Below are 15,532 nucleotides of genomic sequence, written 5' to 3' on the forward strand. Positions count from 1 at the left end.
AGTTCTTGGAAAGGGCCTAGTTCATTTGGTTGCTACATCCGCGACTGCTATTACTATTGTAATTCTTACTCCTCGGTAGCCTTGAGCTCTGTCTCTCTCCACCACAGCCTTGGGTCAGTTCCTCTACATGTCTTACTTTAGCTGTGATCACGGCCTCCAAACTGGCCCCCTGCCCCTGGCCAGGCCTCCCCCAGTCCATTCACCCTGTGGCAGCTGGAGGGCTCTTCCCAGCACCTGTGTCTGACTGTGCCAGCCCACTGCTGTGAGCCCTTCCGTGGCTCCCCTCCCTCCTTTCCACCGAACGCGCCACCTGCTGGAGCTTCCCGTCCTGGGGCTCAGCCTGGCATCCTCTTCCCTGCCTCCTCTGAGATGAAATGCTCCCGGTCCTTTAAGACCTAGTTCAAACGTCAGCCCTCCTGGAGAACGGCAGTGGCTCCTGTCTGTCTGAATGAACTGACCCAGGGCTCCCTGCTCAGTCCTTCCGTGAGGCAGTGGTCTTGGCCCGTCTGCTGACCACCCAGGACCGGGCCCCTGGAGGGCAGGGCCAGGCCCCTGGAGGGCAGGGCCATGGAGAATCCCAGGCCCTCTTCCCCCCGAGGGAGCCTGGAATAATGTGAGCGTGGGGAGTGGTTATAGACTTGGGGTCTGGAGTCAGGATGAGCTGGCCTGAAACTGAATTCTGCCCTCACTTCCGACCAGCTCTGCGTCCCCAGGTCGGTCAGTTTCTCCGCCGGTAAATGACGCTGTCGGAATTCAGTGAGACACCACAGGGAAGGCCGGGTGCCTGCCCCGGCCCCCACCCCCCGCCCCTGGAGGCTGGCACAGGGCCTGGCCCGTAGTCAGGGCCCAACGAGTGACTTGCTTCTAGCACTTTCTTGGGGAGGGTGTGTCTCTCCTGAGAGGCAGGAGCTCCTAGGGCATGAGCTGCCCCTTTGGCCTTTTCTCCGGCCCTTGTCCAGGCCCTTGCACCTAGTGGGGTCCCCCCCAGGTCCTGGGGGGACTGGGAAGAAGAGGACAGCAGCCTCACAGACCTCACGCAGGCTCTGCCCTCTGCCCTCAGGCTGAGAGAGTGCAGCTTTGGACGAGAGCACGTGACCAGGCTGGCCACGGGCCTGAGCCAGGCCTGTCAACTGACGGAGCTCATGTGCGTTCAGGGGCCCGCCCGTGGGGGCAGCTGAGGGCTGGGGGCTCCGTACAGAGCCGCGGTGGTGACCCACCTCTGTCTCCAGGCTGAGCGGCTGCTGCCTGGGCCTGGAAGACCTGATCGTTCTCCTGAGCCTGGTGAGACGGCCGGTGGGACTGTTCAGTCTCAGGTAGCGTGTCCTCCATGCCCCTGGGCGGGGGCTGCGGCGTGAGTGAGGGGCGGTGGGACTGTTCAGTCTCAGGTAGCGTGTCCCCCGTGCCCCTGGGCGGGGGCTGCGGCGTGAGTGAGGGGCAGGGGCGTCGGTGGGACTGTTCAGTCTCAGGTAGCGTGTCCTCCGTGCCCTGGGCGGGGGCTGTGGTGTGAGTGAGGGGCGGTGGGACTGTTCAGTCTCAGGTAGCGTGTCCTCTGTGCCCCTGGGCGGGGGCTGTGGTGTGAGTGAGGGGCGGTGGGACTGTTCAGTCTCAGGTAGCGTGTCCTCCGTGCCCTGGGCGGGGGCTGTGGTGTGAGTGAGGGGCGGTGGGACTGTTCAGTCTCAGGTAGCGTGTCCTCCGTGCCCTGGGCGGGGGCTGTGGTGTGAGTGAGGGGCGGTGGGACTGTTCAGTCTCAGGTAGCGTGTCCCCCGTGCCCCTGGGCGGGGGCTGCGGCGTGAGTGAGGGGCAGGGGCGCCGGTGGGACTGTTCAGTCTCAGGTAGCGTGTCCCCCGTGCCCCTGGGCGGGGGCTGCGGCGTGAGTGAGGGGCGGTGGGACTGTTCAGTCTCAGGTAGCGTGTCCCCCGTGCCCTGGGCGGGGGCTGTGGTGTGAGTGAGGGGCGGTGGGACTGTTCAGTCTCAGGTAGCGTGTCCCCCGTGCCCTGGGCGGGGGCTGTGGTGTGAGTGAGGGGCAGGGGCGTCGGTGGGACTGTTCAGTCTCAGGTAGCGTGTCCTCCGTGCCCCTGGGTGGGGGCTGTGGTGTGAGTGAGGGGCGGTGGGACTGTTCAGTCTCAGGTAGCGTGTCCTCTGTGCCCCTGGGCGGGGGCTGCGACGTGAGTGAGGGGCAGGGGCGGGCACTGGAGCACGGGTCCCTCCACGATCATGGCTGCGGCCATTTCCTGCGCCCAGAACCCTGCCACACCAAGCTGACCCTGCCCATTTGTCCCAGAGACCCCTTTCAGGCCCACAGAAGCTGCCCTCTCCAGGGTGGGGCCTGTCCTTGGCGACTTTAAAAAAAACTCCAAAGTACACCCCGCTGAGGTGAAAAATAACATACAACAAATACCATGTTCTTATGTTCACTATGGTCATTTTAAAACTTCCAGATAAAGAGAGAGGCCGTGGCTGGGTAGCTCAGTGTTTAGAGCATCGTCCCAATACGCCAAGGTTGCAGGTTCAATGCCCAGCAGAGCACATACAAGAATCAATCAATAAATGCATAAATAAGTGGAACAACAAATCAGTGCCCCTCTCTCTCTAAAAATTAATTAACTCATTAAAAAATTTTAAAAACAGAGAAAAAGAGAGAAGATACCAAAAAGCAGAATCATTTTGAAAACTCAGTCCTATCACCTAGATTTGATGATGGTTCATATTTTTCCAAATTTGCCTAATTTTTTTTTTCGCCAAAGTGTTTTAAAGTAAGGTATAGATCTCATAAAATGTCACTCAGCCCGGGTTCGATTCCCGGCCAGGGCACACAGGAGAAGCGCCCATTTGCTTCTCCACCCCTCCGCCGCGCTTTCCTCTCTGTCTCTCTCTTCCCCTCCCGCAGCCAAGGCTCCATTGGAGCAAAGATGGCCCGGGCGCTGGGGATGGCTCTGTGGCCTCTGCCCCAGGCGCTAGAGTGGCTCTGGTCGCAACATGGCGACGCCCAGGATGGGCAGAGCATCGCCCCCTGGAGGGCAGAGCGTCGCCCCATGGTGGGCGTGCCGGGTGGATCCCAGTCGGGCGCATGCGGGAGTCTGTCTGACTGTCTCTCCCTGTTTCCAGCTTCAGAAAAAAATAAATAAATAAAAAAATAAAAATAAAATAAAAAAAATAAAATAAAATGTCACTCAGATAGTTCACCATAAACTGTTTAAAAATAAGGATACTTTCCACATAATCACAGTGGAACTAGGACACTTAACAAAAATCAGTAACAATTCCTCAGAGTCCTGTATCTCCAAGTCCAATCTAAAATGTCCCATTGTTCCATTTGGGACAGGATGCAGTCAAGGATCACATTTGCATAAGAGGCCATGGCTCTTAGGACTCTTAATTCATGCCTCCCCACCTCCACTTCCCTCTTCCCCGTCAGGGGCCTGTTGACAGAGCCGTCCTGCTGTGCTGCAGACTGACCCATTTTCTGGCTTGGTCTGGTTGCTTCCTTGTGATGCCACCAAGTTTGTTCCTCTAACCCCTGACTTTCCTGGAGCTGGAAGTTAGATCAAAGGCCTGGCTATGGGGCAGTTCCATATTTGTGTCAAAACACAAGCTCAGTGTCCAGGGCTGGTCACTTCTCTCTCTCTTTTTTTTTTTTTTTTTTTGTATTTTTCTGAAGTTGGAAACGGGGAGGCAGTCAGACAGACTCCTGCATGCGCCTGACCGGGATCCACCTGGCACGCCCACCAGAGGGCAATGCTCTGCCCATCTGGGGCGTCGCTCTGTTGCAACCAGAGCCATTCTAGCGCCTGAGGCAGAGTCCACAGAGCCATCCTCAGCGCCCGGGCCAGTTTCGCTCCAATGGAGCCTTGGCTGCAGAAGGGGAAGAGAGAGACAGAGAGGAAGAAGAGGGGGAGGGGTGGAGAAGCAGATGGGCGCCTCTCCTGTGTGCCCTGGCCGGGAATTGAACCTGGGACTCCTGCACACCAGGCCAACGCTCTACTACTGAGCCAACCGGCCAGGGCTTTTTTTTTTTTTTTAAGTGAGAGGTGGGGTTGGCAGGGAGGCAGAGAGACAGACTCCCACATGCCACTTGACAGGGATCCACCCGGCAAGCCCTCTACTGGAGTGATGCTCTGCCCATCTGGGGCTGCTACTCTGTTGCTCAGCAACCAAGCAATTTCAGTGCCTGAGGCGAGGCTATGGAGCTATCCTCAGTGCCCAGGGCCAACTTGCTCAAACCATTTGAACCATTTGAACCATGACTGCGGAAGGGGAAGAGAGAGAGAGAGAGAGAGAGAAGGGGAAGAGGAGGGGTGAAGAAGCAGATGGTCGCTTCTCCTGTGTGCCCTGATCAGGAATCAAACGCAGGACTTCCACAAGTCGAGCCGATGCTCAACCACCAAGCCAACCAGCTAGGGCCGCTGGTCACTTCTCATCGCAGCCTGTGATGAGGCTCATAAAGTCTGAGTATTCCCCAAAGTAACATTTTTTTAAACTGTGGTATAATACACATAAGATAAAATTGACCACCTTAACCATTTTTAAATGTATAGTTCAGTGGTGTGAAGTACACTCACATTGTTGTGCAACCAATCTCCAGAATTTTTCTTCTTGCAAAACTGAAACCCTGTCCCCATTCTTTATTTTTAAAGATTTTATTTATTGATTTTACAGGAGGATGGGGGGGGGGGGAAGTATTGACTCATAGCTGCTTCACTTTAGTTGTTCGCTGCTTGCTTGTCGTATGTGCCTTGGCTGAACGAGACCAGGGTTTCAAACTAGCAGCCTCAGCATCCCAGGTCAAACTGTCCCCACTAAACAATTTCCCATGTCCCTCCCCTGGCCCCTGGCAACCACACTTCTATTTTCTGTTGCTAGGGATTTGATGACTCTATGGAATCGTGTATTATTTGTCTCTTTGTGACTGGCTTTTATCCATCGTGTAGCCTGTGTCAGATTTTTCTTCCTGTTTAAGGCTGGAAGAGAGTCCACTGTATGTATAGAGCACATTTTGTTTACCCATTTATCACTGATGGACACTGGAGTTGCTTCCACATTTTGGCAATTGTGAATAGCACTGCTATGGACATGGATGTACAAATATCTCTTTGTATCAATGCGATTAATTCTTTTGGGTATATAGCCAGAATGGCCAGATCACCCAAAATCACATTTTAAAATAAAACTTTTCTTACTCTAAAAATAATATATATTAATTGTAGAAATTTGTAGAAAAGTCCATAAGACCATAAGAAGAAAACAATACTTTTAAAAAAAATACAATATAACTTTAAAAGCAGGAATATTTTAAACGACTCTCTTGTTCCTGTGGCTGAGTTGAGGCATGCGCACTTAGAAAGTCCAGAAAATATTGAAAACTAAAGAAGAAATAAAATAAAAACCATCCTGAGAATCCCACCATCTAAACAACTACCATGAATATTTAATCTTTTTTTCCTCATCTCTCTCTCTCTCTTTCTTTCCATGTATATTTTTCCTTTTTTCAAATAGGAAATTGGAATCATGTTTCATACACAGTTTTGTTTTCTTCTTTTTGTAATGTAGCATTATGTGGTCCTTTTGTTTAAGCTAAATATATTATTTAAAAAATAACATTCTCTGTTTGGATTGTTGCAGTAACGGTTGGAATGAGAATGTTAATTTCCTGTGTTATGCTAATGCCTAGTTATATAATTTTATGGTTTTAAAATAAGCAAAAACCCCCACAAGCCTCTAGGACTCCCTTGGCACTCTCTCCCTCCCCTGCTGACCCAGGGGGACTTTATCTCTGCCCGCTCTGTGGCAGGGTGGAGGAGCCGTGGATCAGCGGAGCTGGCTTCCTCAGCCTGCTGACCCAGGGGGACTTTATCTCTGCTTGCTCTGTGGCAGGGTGGAGGAGCCGTGGATCGGCGGAGCTGGCTTGCTCAGCCTGCTGCAAGTCTGCACCCACACTGCAGGCAATGTCACCGGATTTAGGTGAGTCCGGGGAGGCGACCCCCTCTGAATTCTTCATCATTGCGACCCTCCCTCAGCTAGACATCAGTCTCTTGTCCTGTGGGGGAATAGCCATGTCACTAGTGAGTTCTCTGGGTCCCCAAGGTGGAAGGAGTTCCTGGGGCATATGTGAGGGGCTACACATGTTTGTTGGGACCTGTGCAGTAGTCAAGCCACAGGGCCAGAAAGAGGAAGGCAGCCCCAGATCAAGACAAAGGGCTGTTGGATCCGAAGTGGACATGGCTGGGAGTCCACACTGGTTGCCTAGGAGTGGCCCCTAGGTTACAGTAATGTACATTATGGCTCTGTGGCCAGAGGTGACAGAATGATGTAGATACCTAAAAGCAGGGCTTTGGTGTCCCTTGGACCCATGTCCAGGTCTGCACTGGGTCTGGGAGCTCAGTGCTAGGAGGCCGGGAAGCCTGACCCCAGCTCAGCAGTACATGAAAGCGACCATGGCCTCATGCTGGCTCCCCCTTCCCTCCTCAGCATCTCTGAGACCCAGCAGCAGCTCTGCATCCAGCTGGAATTTCCCCGCCAAGAGAACCCAGAGGCCGTGGCCCTCAGGTGGGACCCAGGGAGTGACTGGTAATTGGATTGGGGACGGTTGCCTCTGACCAATATTTCTCGTGTCCCTGCTCAGAGCCTTTGATATCCAGAGTCTCTATGTGGCCCATGAAATCTGGTTTAGTCAGCCTCCCTAAGTATCCCTCTCCACCCCAAAATCCAGACTCAGCTCCAGTCTACCCTACCAGCTTTCAGTTCCATGAGATCACCTTGTTTCCTTTGACCTCAGGGCCTTTGCACAGGCTATTCCCTGCCTAGAATTCTTCTCTCCTCTCTTCCCCTCTTCCTCCTTCTTCACTTGGCTAACTCCTCCTCATTCTTCAGGTCTCAGGTTAAATGGCATCATCTCAGGAAGGTCCCTCTGAACCTCCAGACTTAGTCAAAACCTCCCATTATCCACTCTTATTGATGCCTGGACTCACAGTACCTTTAAGCTGTACAACATATCTTTGGAAAGTGATTGTCTGTATGCCCAGTCATCGCGGCCACCATTGCTGCCTGGCACTGCAGGTTCCCATTAGATTCCGGCAGACGGTAAAGAAACAGCGGAGTAGAAGACTGATGGGCCATTTCTTTATTCTAGCCTCGCAACTGGCCATCGAGTAAAAACACACAGGACACCAAAACCCACTCACATGTTCTCCAGTTCCACAACCAGGAGAATCTTTTCCGGTTTTTCCTAGAATCAAAGGCCCCCCACCAGTCTCAGTCACCTCTGGTTCCCCATCTGCTCACCTTCTCCCTCCTCATCTCTGCACAAACTGTCTTCTCCCCTAGCAACCTGCCATCTTGGCTCCTTCTTCTCCTCAGCACACTTCCTCCCTGCTCTCACTCTGCAAAATCATGGCCTCTCCTTCAGCACCCTGCCTTCTTGGCTGCCTTCCCCACAAAAATATGGCTTCTTTCTTTTTCTCCTTTCTTCTTAAAACTTTTTGATGCCAAACCCCTCCTCCAGCAACATTAGCATAACAATGCCCCTTCCCGAGCAGGAAGGTAATTAGCAGTTTCACAGATCACATATCTGGGCAGCGGCCATTTTTTAACAATTAAAGCAAGCAACTCAGAAAATACAAATTTTACAAACTCATTTGCCCAACGCTGTCACCCCTTTTGGATGAATGCAGACCTACAGTATACATCCTAGGGAACAGACCGTAGCTGGGTCTCAGCTCCCACTGGCCTCCTTGGCTAGGTCCCCGTGTACAGTAAACAAGCCGCACAGCCGTCCCAGCTGCCCCAGCTGGACCTCTCCTTCGTAACTGAATAGTACATTGTGAAACTGTATCTGATTAGCATTTATATACCCCCTCAAGGCAAGGTCTCCTCAGGCAGGGACTCAGTTCCTTATACTGATCCAGGTGTCTGGAAACCGCGGCCTCCCTGTCTACCTCCAGGTTGGCTCACTGTGACCTGGGGACCCACCACAGCCTTCTTGTCAGGCAGCTGATGGAGACATGCACCTTGCTGCAGCAGCTCAGGTCAGCACCCGAAACCACCTGGGGTCCTGATTCTCTGGTGCCCCCCCCCCACAGTGTCCATTCCTGGCCACCTGGGAGGAGCTGGCCAGACCAGGATGCCGATGAGCAGAGCCTGGGGCAGTGCCAGACCCTGGCATTCTTGCCTCCCAGTGCAGGAGAGAATCACTCTCAGCCAGTGGGGGACAGCCCTGGGGGATATAGGGGTGCCCAGCCTCCCTGGGAGCTCGTGGGCGGTCCTTTCCCCTTCCTTGGCCTCTCCACCTCCGTGTGGCTGATGATCCCTGAGGTTGTCCAGCCTGAAATTCTCTAGAATGTGCTTGGCCCCTTTCAGCTTGTCCCAGGTGAACCTGTGCAACGCCAGCTCCCTGCTGCTACGAAACTTCCTGCTGTCCCTCTCCACGCTGAAGACATTCCGGTATGCAAACCGGTCACTCCGGAACCCCTGCAGCCCTGCCCTGCCCTGCCCCCACACTTCCTGGGTTTTCCCAGCCTGAACTCAGAGGAACTCTGGGTCCCTACCCTGTGGGCTGGGACCGCAACCCAGCCGGGATGTCAGGGTGTGTGGTCATAGACATGGCCACAAGGCAAGAAAGTAATTCCCTTTCCTATACTCTTTTTTTTCTTTATTATTTGGAAATAATTGCAACATAATAGAAAGAAAAGCTGCAAGAAGACTGAGAATTTTCATACACCATTTCCCCAGGTCTACCCTTGGTCAATATTTTTTTCACATTTGCCCTTTTCTTTCCTCCCTCCCTCCTTCCTCACCCCTCCCCTCATTTCTTCCCCCCTCCCTCTTTCTCTCTTCTTTTCCACCATTTGAAAGCCAGTTGCATAATCATACCCCTCTGTCCCTTACCATTTCAGTGAATTTCCAAAGAACAAGGACATGCTCTCCCGTAACCCAGTAAAAACAGCGTTTAGATTTAACACTGCAGCCCTTCCGTTACCTCAACCATAGCTTACGTTCCAGCTTTGCCAATTGTCTCTACAACATTGTTTATCTCACACACACACACACACACACACACACACACACACACACACACACACGGGTGCTGTTAACTGTGATCACCTGGTGAAGGCTGCATCCGCCAGCTTTGTGCACTTGCAAAGCTACTATGTTTTTCCCCTTTCTAATCGACAAGTATCTTTTACGGAGACATTCTAAGACTATGTAAACATTCCGTCCTTCCTCAGACTTTTACCCCCGGAATTTTGGCATTCGTTGCCAATTCTCCCCTAGATCAAATACCAGTATGATGGTTGCAAAAGGGAGCTTTCCTAACTTCTGGTTCTGTGCTAATCTGACGGATTGCATCAAGGTGGAGGTCTCCTTTTACCCAGCATGTCTTCAACACCTCTCTAATATGTGCTACTTGTGTGTGTGTGTGTGTGTGTGTGTGTGTGTGTGTGTGTGTGTGTGTCGTTGCTTAAATAAAGGTGCAGAGCTTATGGAAAGTGACAGTGACTAGCTAGACTTCACAGTGACACCCGATTATGGCATACAGTGCGATGTTGCCATCTGAATGATCACAGTCTAGGAAAAGACACAACTAGTCCATGCTGCTGTCTCCAAGCTGTACCTTGACTTAATGATCCCATGATGGGAGAGACTTACAAAGGAAAAGACGGCCCCTTCCCGCTGCCCCCCCCCCCCACAGGACCCACTCCCCACCTACATCTTGCCCTCTGCCACCAGCATTCAGAGCTCCTAAGACCAGAGCTCCTGTCTGACCTGCTGCCCTTTGACCCCCACCAGGCTGGCCTCCAGCTGTGTGAGTTCCGAGGGCCTGGACCACCTGGCATCTGGTCTGAGCCACTGTCACCACCTGGAAGAGCTGGAGTGAGTCGCAGGACGGAGGGGTCTGGGAAGGGGTGGCCCAGCTGAAGGCCAGGGCTGCTCTGGACCAGGGGCGGGGAGGGGGGCCCTTCGGGAAGGGGTGGTAGACTTCAGCGGATCACTTTTCTACCTGATGAAGCCCAGCAGTTCTGGGCGTGGCCTGAGGAAGGCTGGGCACTGTGTCCTTGGTCCCAGCTTGAACAATCACTCAGCGTTACCCTGGACGCAGAACTGTGGCTCTTTAGGCGCGGACTGCCTCGTCTGTAAAATGAATCACAATCCTCTCTGCCCAGGGTGGCTGTGGGTGTTGGGGTGCAGAGAGAGCTAAGGAACAGGAAAAATCGCTGTGAGTGCGCGCACGCGCCCCTGTCCCTGGCTTCCTCTTCTGCAGCCCTCATCCAGAGCATTATTCTTAGCTGGGTCAGTTGTGACCGCCATGCCCCTCCTCAAGGACCCGGGAGCCTGACTGTTGGAGCCAGGAATGGCCCCATGGAGCACGGACAGGAGGGGCGGTCTAGGATCAGTTCCTGGGTGGGGACCGAGGGGGTAGGAGGAGCTGATGAGACAGCTCAGCTCCAGGGACCCGGCAGGCTTGTCTAACCCTCACCGCATGCTTGGTCCCCAACAGCCTGTCTAACAATCAACTTGGCGAGGAGGGCTCCAAGGTGCTGTTGGGGGCCCTGGAAGGGAAGTGCTGGCTGAAGAGGCTTGAGTAAGTGGTGTGGTCAACGGAAAGGGGGCGGGCTGCTGGGAGCGTGCTTAGGAACCTTTGCATCCTTTGTGAACACAAACTGCCCTGTCCCGGAATGCGCCCCGGTGAGCAGAATGCCCCCTTTTCACTTCCTTACCTGGCTCGGAGTGCTATCAGAATGCCTGAGCACAGGAAACAGATACTCGCTCCAACCCACCCAAGCCAGAAACGTATTGGCTCGTGTCACAGAAAATGACAAGGCAACTGACTTGAGGTTTGGCTGGACCCAAGTTCTATATCTGTCGCCCCCACCCACCCCCACCCCTGTCTCTCTGTCTCTCCCACTCCAGCTTGACTTTATTTGCAGTCAGGCTGTCCCTGCAGCCACGGGCTGACTTTGCCCCAGCTTCGTGGAGAGGGGAGCACCTTTCTCCCAGTACCTACAGCAAAGGCCCTAGGTTGAATCTCACTGGACTAGCTTGAGTCACACGTCCATTCCTACACCCATCACTGTGGCTCTGAGCACACAGTCTTCTGATTGGCCAGATCTGGGTCACATGCCCATGCAATTATCTGGACTTAGTGGGGAGAGTGGTATTTTAGGGTGCCAATCAACGGAACAAAGGGAAACAAAATCTGTGCAAAAAAAAAAAAAAAAAAGCCACAGATGTCCACTGTCATTTACCTACCCTCTTTTTTTAGGTAGTGACAATTTTTCCTCTTCCCTGTTATTTGAAGCCACCAAAATCTCAGAAACAGCCTGAGTCAGGACAGATCTCTATCTTGAATGGACTTAGCATCTACGGAACATTTAACAAGGGCATCTTCTGCTTTTAATCTCTAAGTTTTTCTGATAACCAAAAGTACACCCGAGTTATAAAAAGTTCCATCATGATAGAAATATGTAACAACAGACATGAACGCCCCTCACAGTGACACCCCAGGGAAAACTGTGAGAGAGCAGTTGGTGAACTTTTCTCCAGACATTTTTTTCGACATGTGTTTTTGAAAACAGTTGAAAAGTAGCCTTCTGACTTTTTGCCCCTTAACACCGAAATTCTCCCCCGTTGGGCCCCCTTTGCCCTAGGGGTGGGGAGAGGGAATGGCAGTAGGGAGACCTCTGCCTGGAAAGCTCGCCTGTCTTCCCGCTCTGTGCCCGCCCCTCTGCCTAGCCTCCCTGCCTTCTAGAAGCTTTTATTTGGAGGCCCAATGAGGTCATTTCTTGGCTCGTTCATACGTTCGGCTACGGACACCTGGGCCAGGTCCCAGAACTAGAAGGACTGTGGAGAACAGGACGGACCTGTTGCCCTTTGTGGTGACTCCCAGGCACCCGGGGCTGCTCCTCACCTCTCTCACTCTGAGTCACCCTCCCTGTGACATGGGCATTATGATGGCATCTCTGCTGAAGGAAGGGGCGAATCCTCCCTGCTCACAGGCCTCTTCCTGTTTCAGATCTGTCACTTCGGAGTGTCTCGTCCCCAACGAGTGGCTCCTCTCCTACCCAGACAGCGTCTTCCGCCTGCCCCTCTGTAGCAAAATGATTAGGGGCGTGGACCCCGGTTTGGGGGGCCACACCACCTGGGGTCAGTGCTTGGTAGGCTGACCAATTGTCCCAGTCTGCCCAGCGCTGAAAGCCCCACATTCTAGAAGACGCTTCCGTTCTAGGCAGACCAGGACGGTTCCACCTCTTCGTGGGGGAGCTTAGGCAAGTCGCTTAACCCCTCTGTGCTTTTCCCCGTATGTGAACTTGGGGGAATACAGCTGTTCCTGCCTCCCAGGGGGGTCATAAATACTCGTGAGAGAAACACGTGGCCTGGCCTGGGGGGGCGCAGTGGATCAAGTGTCGACCGGAAACGCTGAGGTCGCCGGGTTGAAACCCTGGGCTTGCCCGGTCAAGGCCCATATCTGCTCCTTCCCACCACCTTTCTCTCTGTCTTTCTCTTTTCTCTCTAAAATCAATAAATAAAATCTTTTTTTTTTGTAATGAGATAAATACATGCAAGTCCTTAAAACAGTTCACACTTGACAAGTATTGAGCATTGCTGTGACTCCCTCTCCCACCCCGTCTGGGGGCCAGAAGCAGAAGGATCCCACGAGTAACATGTGGTTGGGGCCCAGGAATGGGAGGCCGACAGCCCTGGTCCTGTTCCTGATGCTGCCGCTTTTTGTGTGTGACTTTGAACACATTCTGTAACACTCTGAGCCTCGGGGTTCTTTACCTGTACAATGGGGATGATAACAGACCCAGCTCTCAACATGGCCCTGAGCCCAAGTCTTGTCAGACATGCGGTCGCTCTGATTAGGGATCAGTCGTCTGGGTCCAGTGTGACTCAGGAATAGAACTGCTGCTTGGACGGCCTTAATAATTCATGCAGAGAGACAGCATTTGGATTGCCCAGGGCAGTTCTGTTGTGTACAGGATTCGTACACTGTGTGGATGTAAGTGGCGGTCTCGGCAGTCCCTGGGCATAGCTAAGCGCCAAGGCCTCAAGCAGCTGGGCTGGATGGGGCTCCGTCCGCACCTGGGACCCAGCCCCAGCAAAGCCAAGTCCTCCTCCGGCCTCTCTCCTCCAGCCTCAGCCACTTCCCGCTGGGCGACTCCACTCTGGCTGCGCTCACTCAAGGACTGCAGCACATGCCGGTCCTGCGGAGCCTCTGGTGAGTGACCGGCCGAGCCCATGGGGATGAGTGGGAGGACTCGAGCCCAGGCTCCACTGGGACCACCCACCCAGGGAGGCGCCGGGGCACCTTCCTGAGGACCCTCCGTGCTCCTGACCGCGGGACATTCCTGTACCCTGCCAGGTGGCTGCCACAGCTCTTGTCTTTCAATGCCACCAGCTTTCTCCTGGGGTACACAGTGACAGGAGGGGGTGGGGCCAAATCCTAGAACAACCCTTCATGTGCACAAATCCATCCCATGTTCCGGTTCACATTTCTGATTCCACGGTCTGGGTTGCCTAGACTCCGCGTGTCTAACAAGCTCCCACCGGCTACCTGTTCTGGGACCACAGACCATGCCTTGCATAGTGAAGGTCTAAACTCAGACCTAGTGACCGTGAGCGTCTCCCCTGGGCCCCTGGCTACTTTTCATGTGCTGATTTCTCAAAATATAACATATGGTAACTAAAACAAGCTCAAGCCGGACACAAAGCATTGCTTTGTTTGTAGCCACATCCCGCTGCCCCCCACCCCCACCCCCCCTGCCCCGCCGCGGGGTAACGAGCGAGCGCAGGAAATGAGGTCAGAGAGTTCGGAGGAGGATGTCATGTGGGACCAGGTCATTTCACCCATAATTTACTTTTCCCGAAGGCTTAGCTAGAATTTAATTTGCCCAACAAAAAAAAACAACCCTGGGACAACTATTCAGTGTGGGGCTCACTGCGCATCAGCGGCTTTGGTTTGATTTCCCCCACGCACGGGGCCAGGGCTCAGGCAGGGCTCAGCAAAGACAATAGACCGGGCTTCAGGGAAAGCCCTCCGTTTGCACAGAGGGGGGAAAGAAGATGCCTGGACCAACGATTGGCCTGAACTTTGGAACCCACGTGGAACTGGCACTCAGCCGGGTGGGCCTGGAGACCCCCGAGGCAGGGGCGGAGGCAAAGCCAGGCCAAACCAAACCATGTGGCCTCCGGTCCCAGGCCAGCAGCCCTGGGCAGGCGTTTCCAGCTTGCCTGGGAGCCCCCGGGTGTCTTTAAACCTGTCACGGCTCCGCCCTGGGCCTCTGTTTTCTCACCTAGACATTGGGCACAGCCATGCCCACTTTGCCCATCCTCCTTCCCCCTGAAGTTTTATGACTGGTGTACAAGTTCCTAGACGTGGAAAGGCTTTGCACACTGTAGAATGCCTGGCACGCGACTGCAAAGTTCTTGACTTCTGACTCAGGCCTTTGGGCCTATTCCCTGCTTCCCCAGCCTGAGCAGGAACGACATTGGTGACAACGGCTGCTGCCACTTTTCCAAGGCTCTCGGAGCTGCCACCAGTTTGGAGGAGTTGGGGTGAGTTGCCTGTCTCTCCCCCACACTCAAGACAGCTTCGGCAGGAGAAGATGACAAAAGCAAGGGGCTCCTGGAGGACACTGTGGACTGATTAGTGACGCTCGCTGCCTCCACCCACTCCTACACAGCGTAACCCCAGACACAGAACCTTGGGAGGCCCAAAGATAGGATGTGACAGTGTTGATGGCAGCAAGAGGGACTTAGGACAGATATCAGGCAGAACATCTTTCACACAATATAAGAGTTTGGAGTCCTTGCCCAGCATAGCGTGAGGGGACTTGATCAGGGTGAGCTGAGGCCTTTCGCTAGACTCATTCAGTCTCTTCCTGGTCTGGGAGGGGATGTGGACCACCTGAATGGGTGGCAGGCTGATGGTTCCAGCCAGAGGCAAATTAAGGTCAGTTAAGGCCCTGGGTTCAGAAGAAAATATTGGCCCCTTAAAAAAAAAAGAGAGAGAGAGAGACAGGGAAAATAAGAATTCATGTTAACAATTCATGATTCCTGGTCAGGGTACACAGCTGAAGTGCCCATCTGCTTCCCCACTCTTCCCCCTCTCCTTCCTCTCTATCTCTTTCTTCCTCTCCTGCAGCCAAGGCTCCATTGGAGCAAAGCTGGTCCAAGCACTGAGGATGGCTCCATGGCCTCGGCCTCAGGTGCTAGAATGGCTCCAGTTGCAACGGAGCAACATCCCAGATGGGCAGAGCATCACCCCCTAGTGGGCATGCTGGGTAGATACCAGTCAGACGCATGTGGGAGTCTGTCTGACTGCCTCCCTGCTTCTCACTTCAGAAAAATACAAAAAACAAGACAAAACAAAACAAAAACACGTTAACTATATTTTTAAATAAATAAAAAGTATTACGTACTATTCATGTTAAAATTGCACATATGAAACCAAACTTGGTGTTATTAGAAAAAAGTGTAAAGTTGGGGTTTTGCAGGGCCCTTCAGAAGTCGGGGCCCAGGGCGCACACCCAGTGCA

General features: G+C 53.3%; 1 protein-coding gene across 1 annotated transcript in view; it reads left to right on the forward strand.

Moving 5' to 3' along the window:
* Positions 1-15,532, forward strand: part of NLRC5 (NLR family CARD domain containing 5) — a 92,555-nt gene that overhangs the window by 71,436 nt on the left and 5,587 nt on the right. Inside the window, exons 31-40 of the mRNA XM_066348510.1 lie at positions 1,061-1,144; positions 1,230-1,313; positions 5,872-5,958; positions 6,466-6,543; positions 7,938-8,021; positions 8,353-8,436; positions 9,784-9,867; positions 10,493-10,576; positions 13,130-13,213; positions 14,467-14,550. Of these exons, the coding sequence (XP_066204607.1) occupies positions 1,061-1,144; positions 1,230-1,313; positions 5,872-5,958; positions 6,466-6,543; positions 7,938-8,021; positions 8,353-8,436; positions 9,784-9,867; positions 10,493-10,576; positions 13,130-13,213; positions 14,467-14,550 (837 nt within the window). The remainder of the gene's footprint in view (positions 1-1,060; positions 1,145-1,229; positions 1,314-5,871; positions 5,959-6,465; positions 6,544-7,937; positions 8,022-8,352; positions 8,437-9,783; positions 9,868-10,492; positions 10,577-13,129; positions 13,214-14,466; positions 14,551-15,532) is intronic.

Source organism: Saccopteryx leptura, chromosome 9, assembly GCF_036850995.1.
Source record: "Saccopteryx leptura isolate mSacLep1 chromosome 9, mSacLep1_pri_phased_curated, whole genome shotgun sequence".
In the NCBI taxonomy this organism is placed as follows: Eukaryota; Metazoa; Chordata; class Mammalia; order Chiroptera; family Emballonuridae; genus Saccopteryx; species Saccopteryx leptura.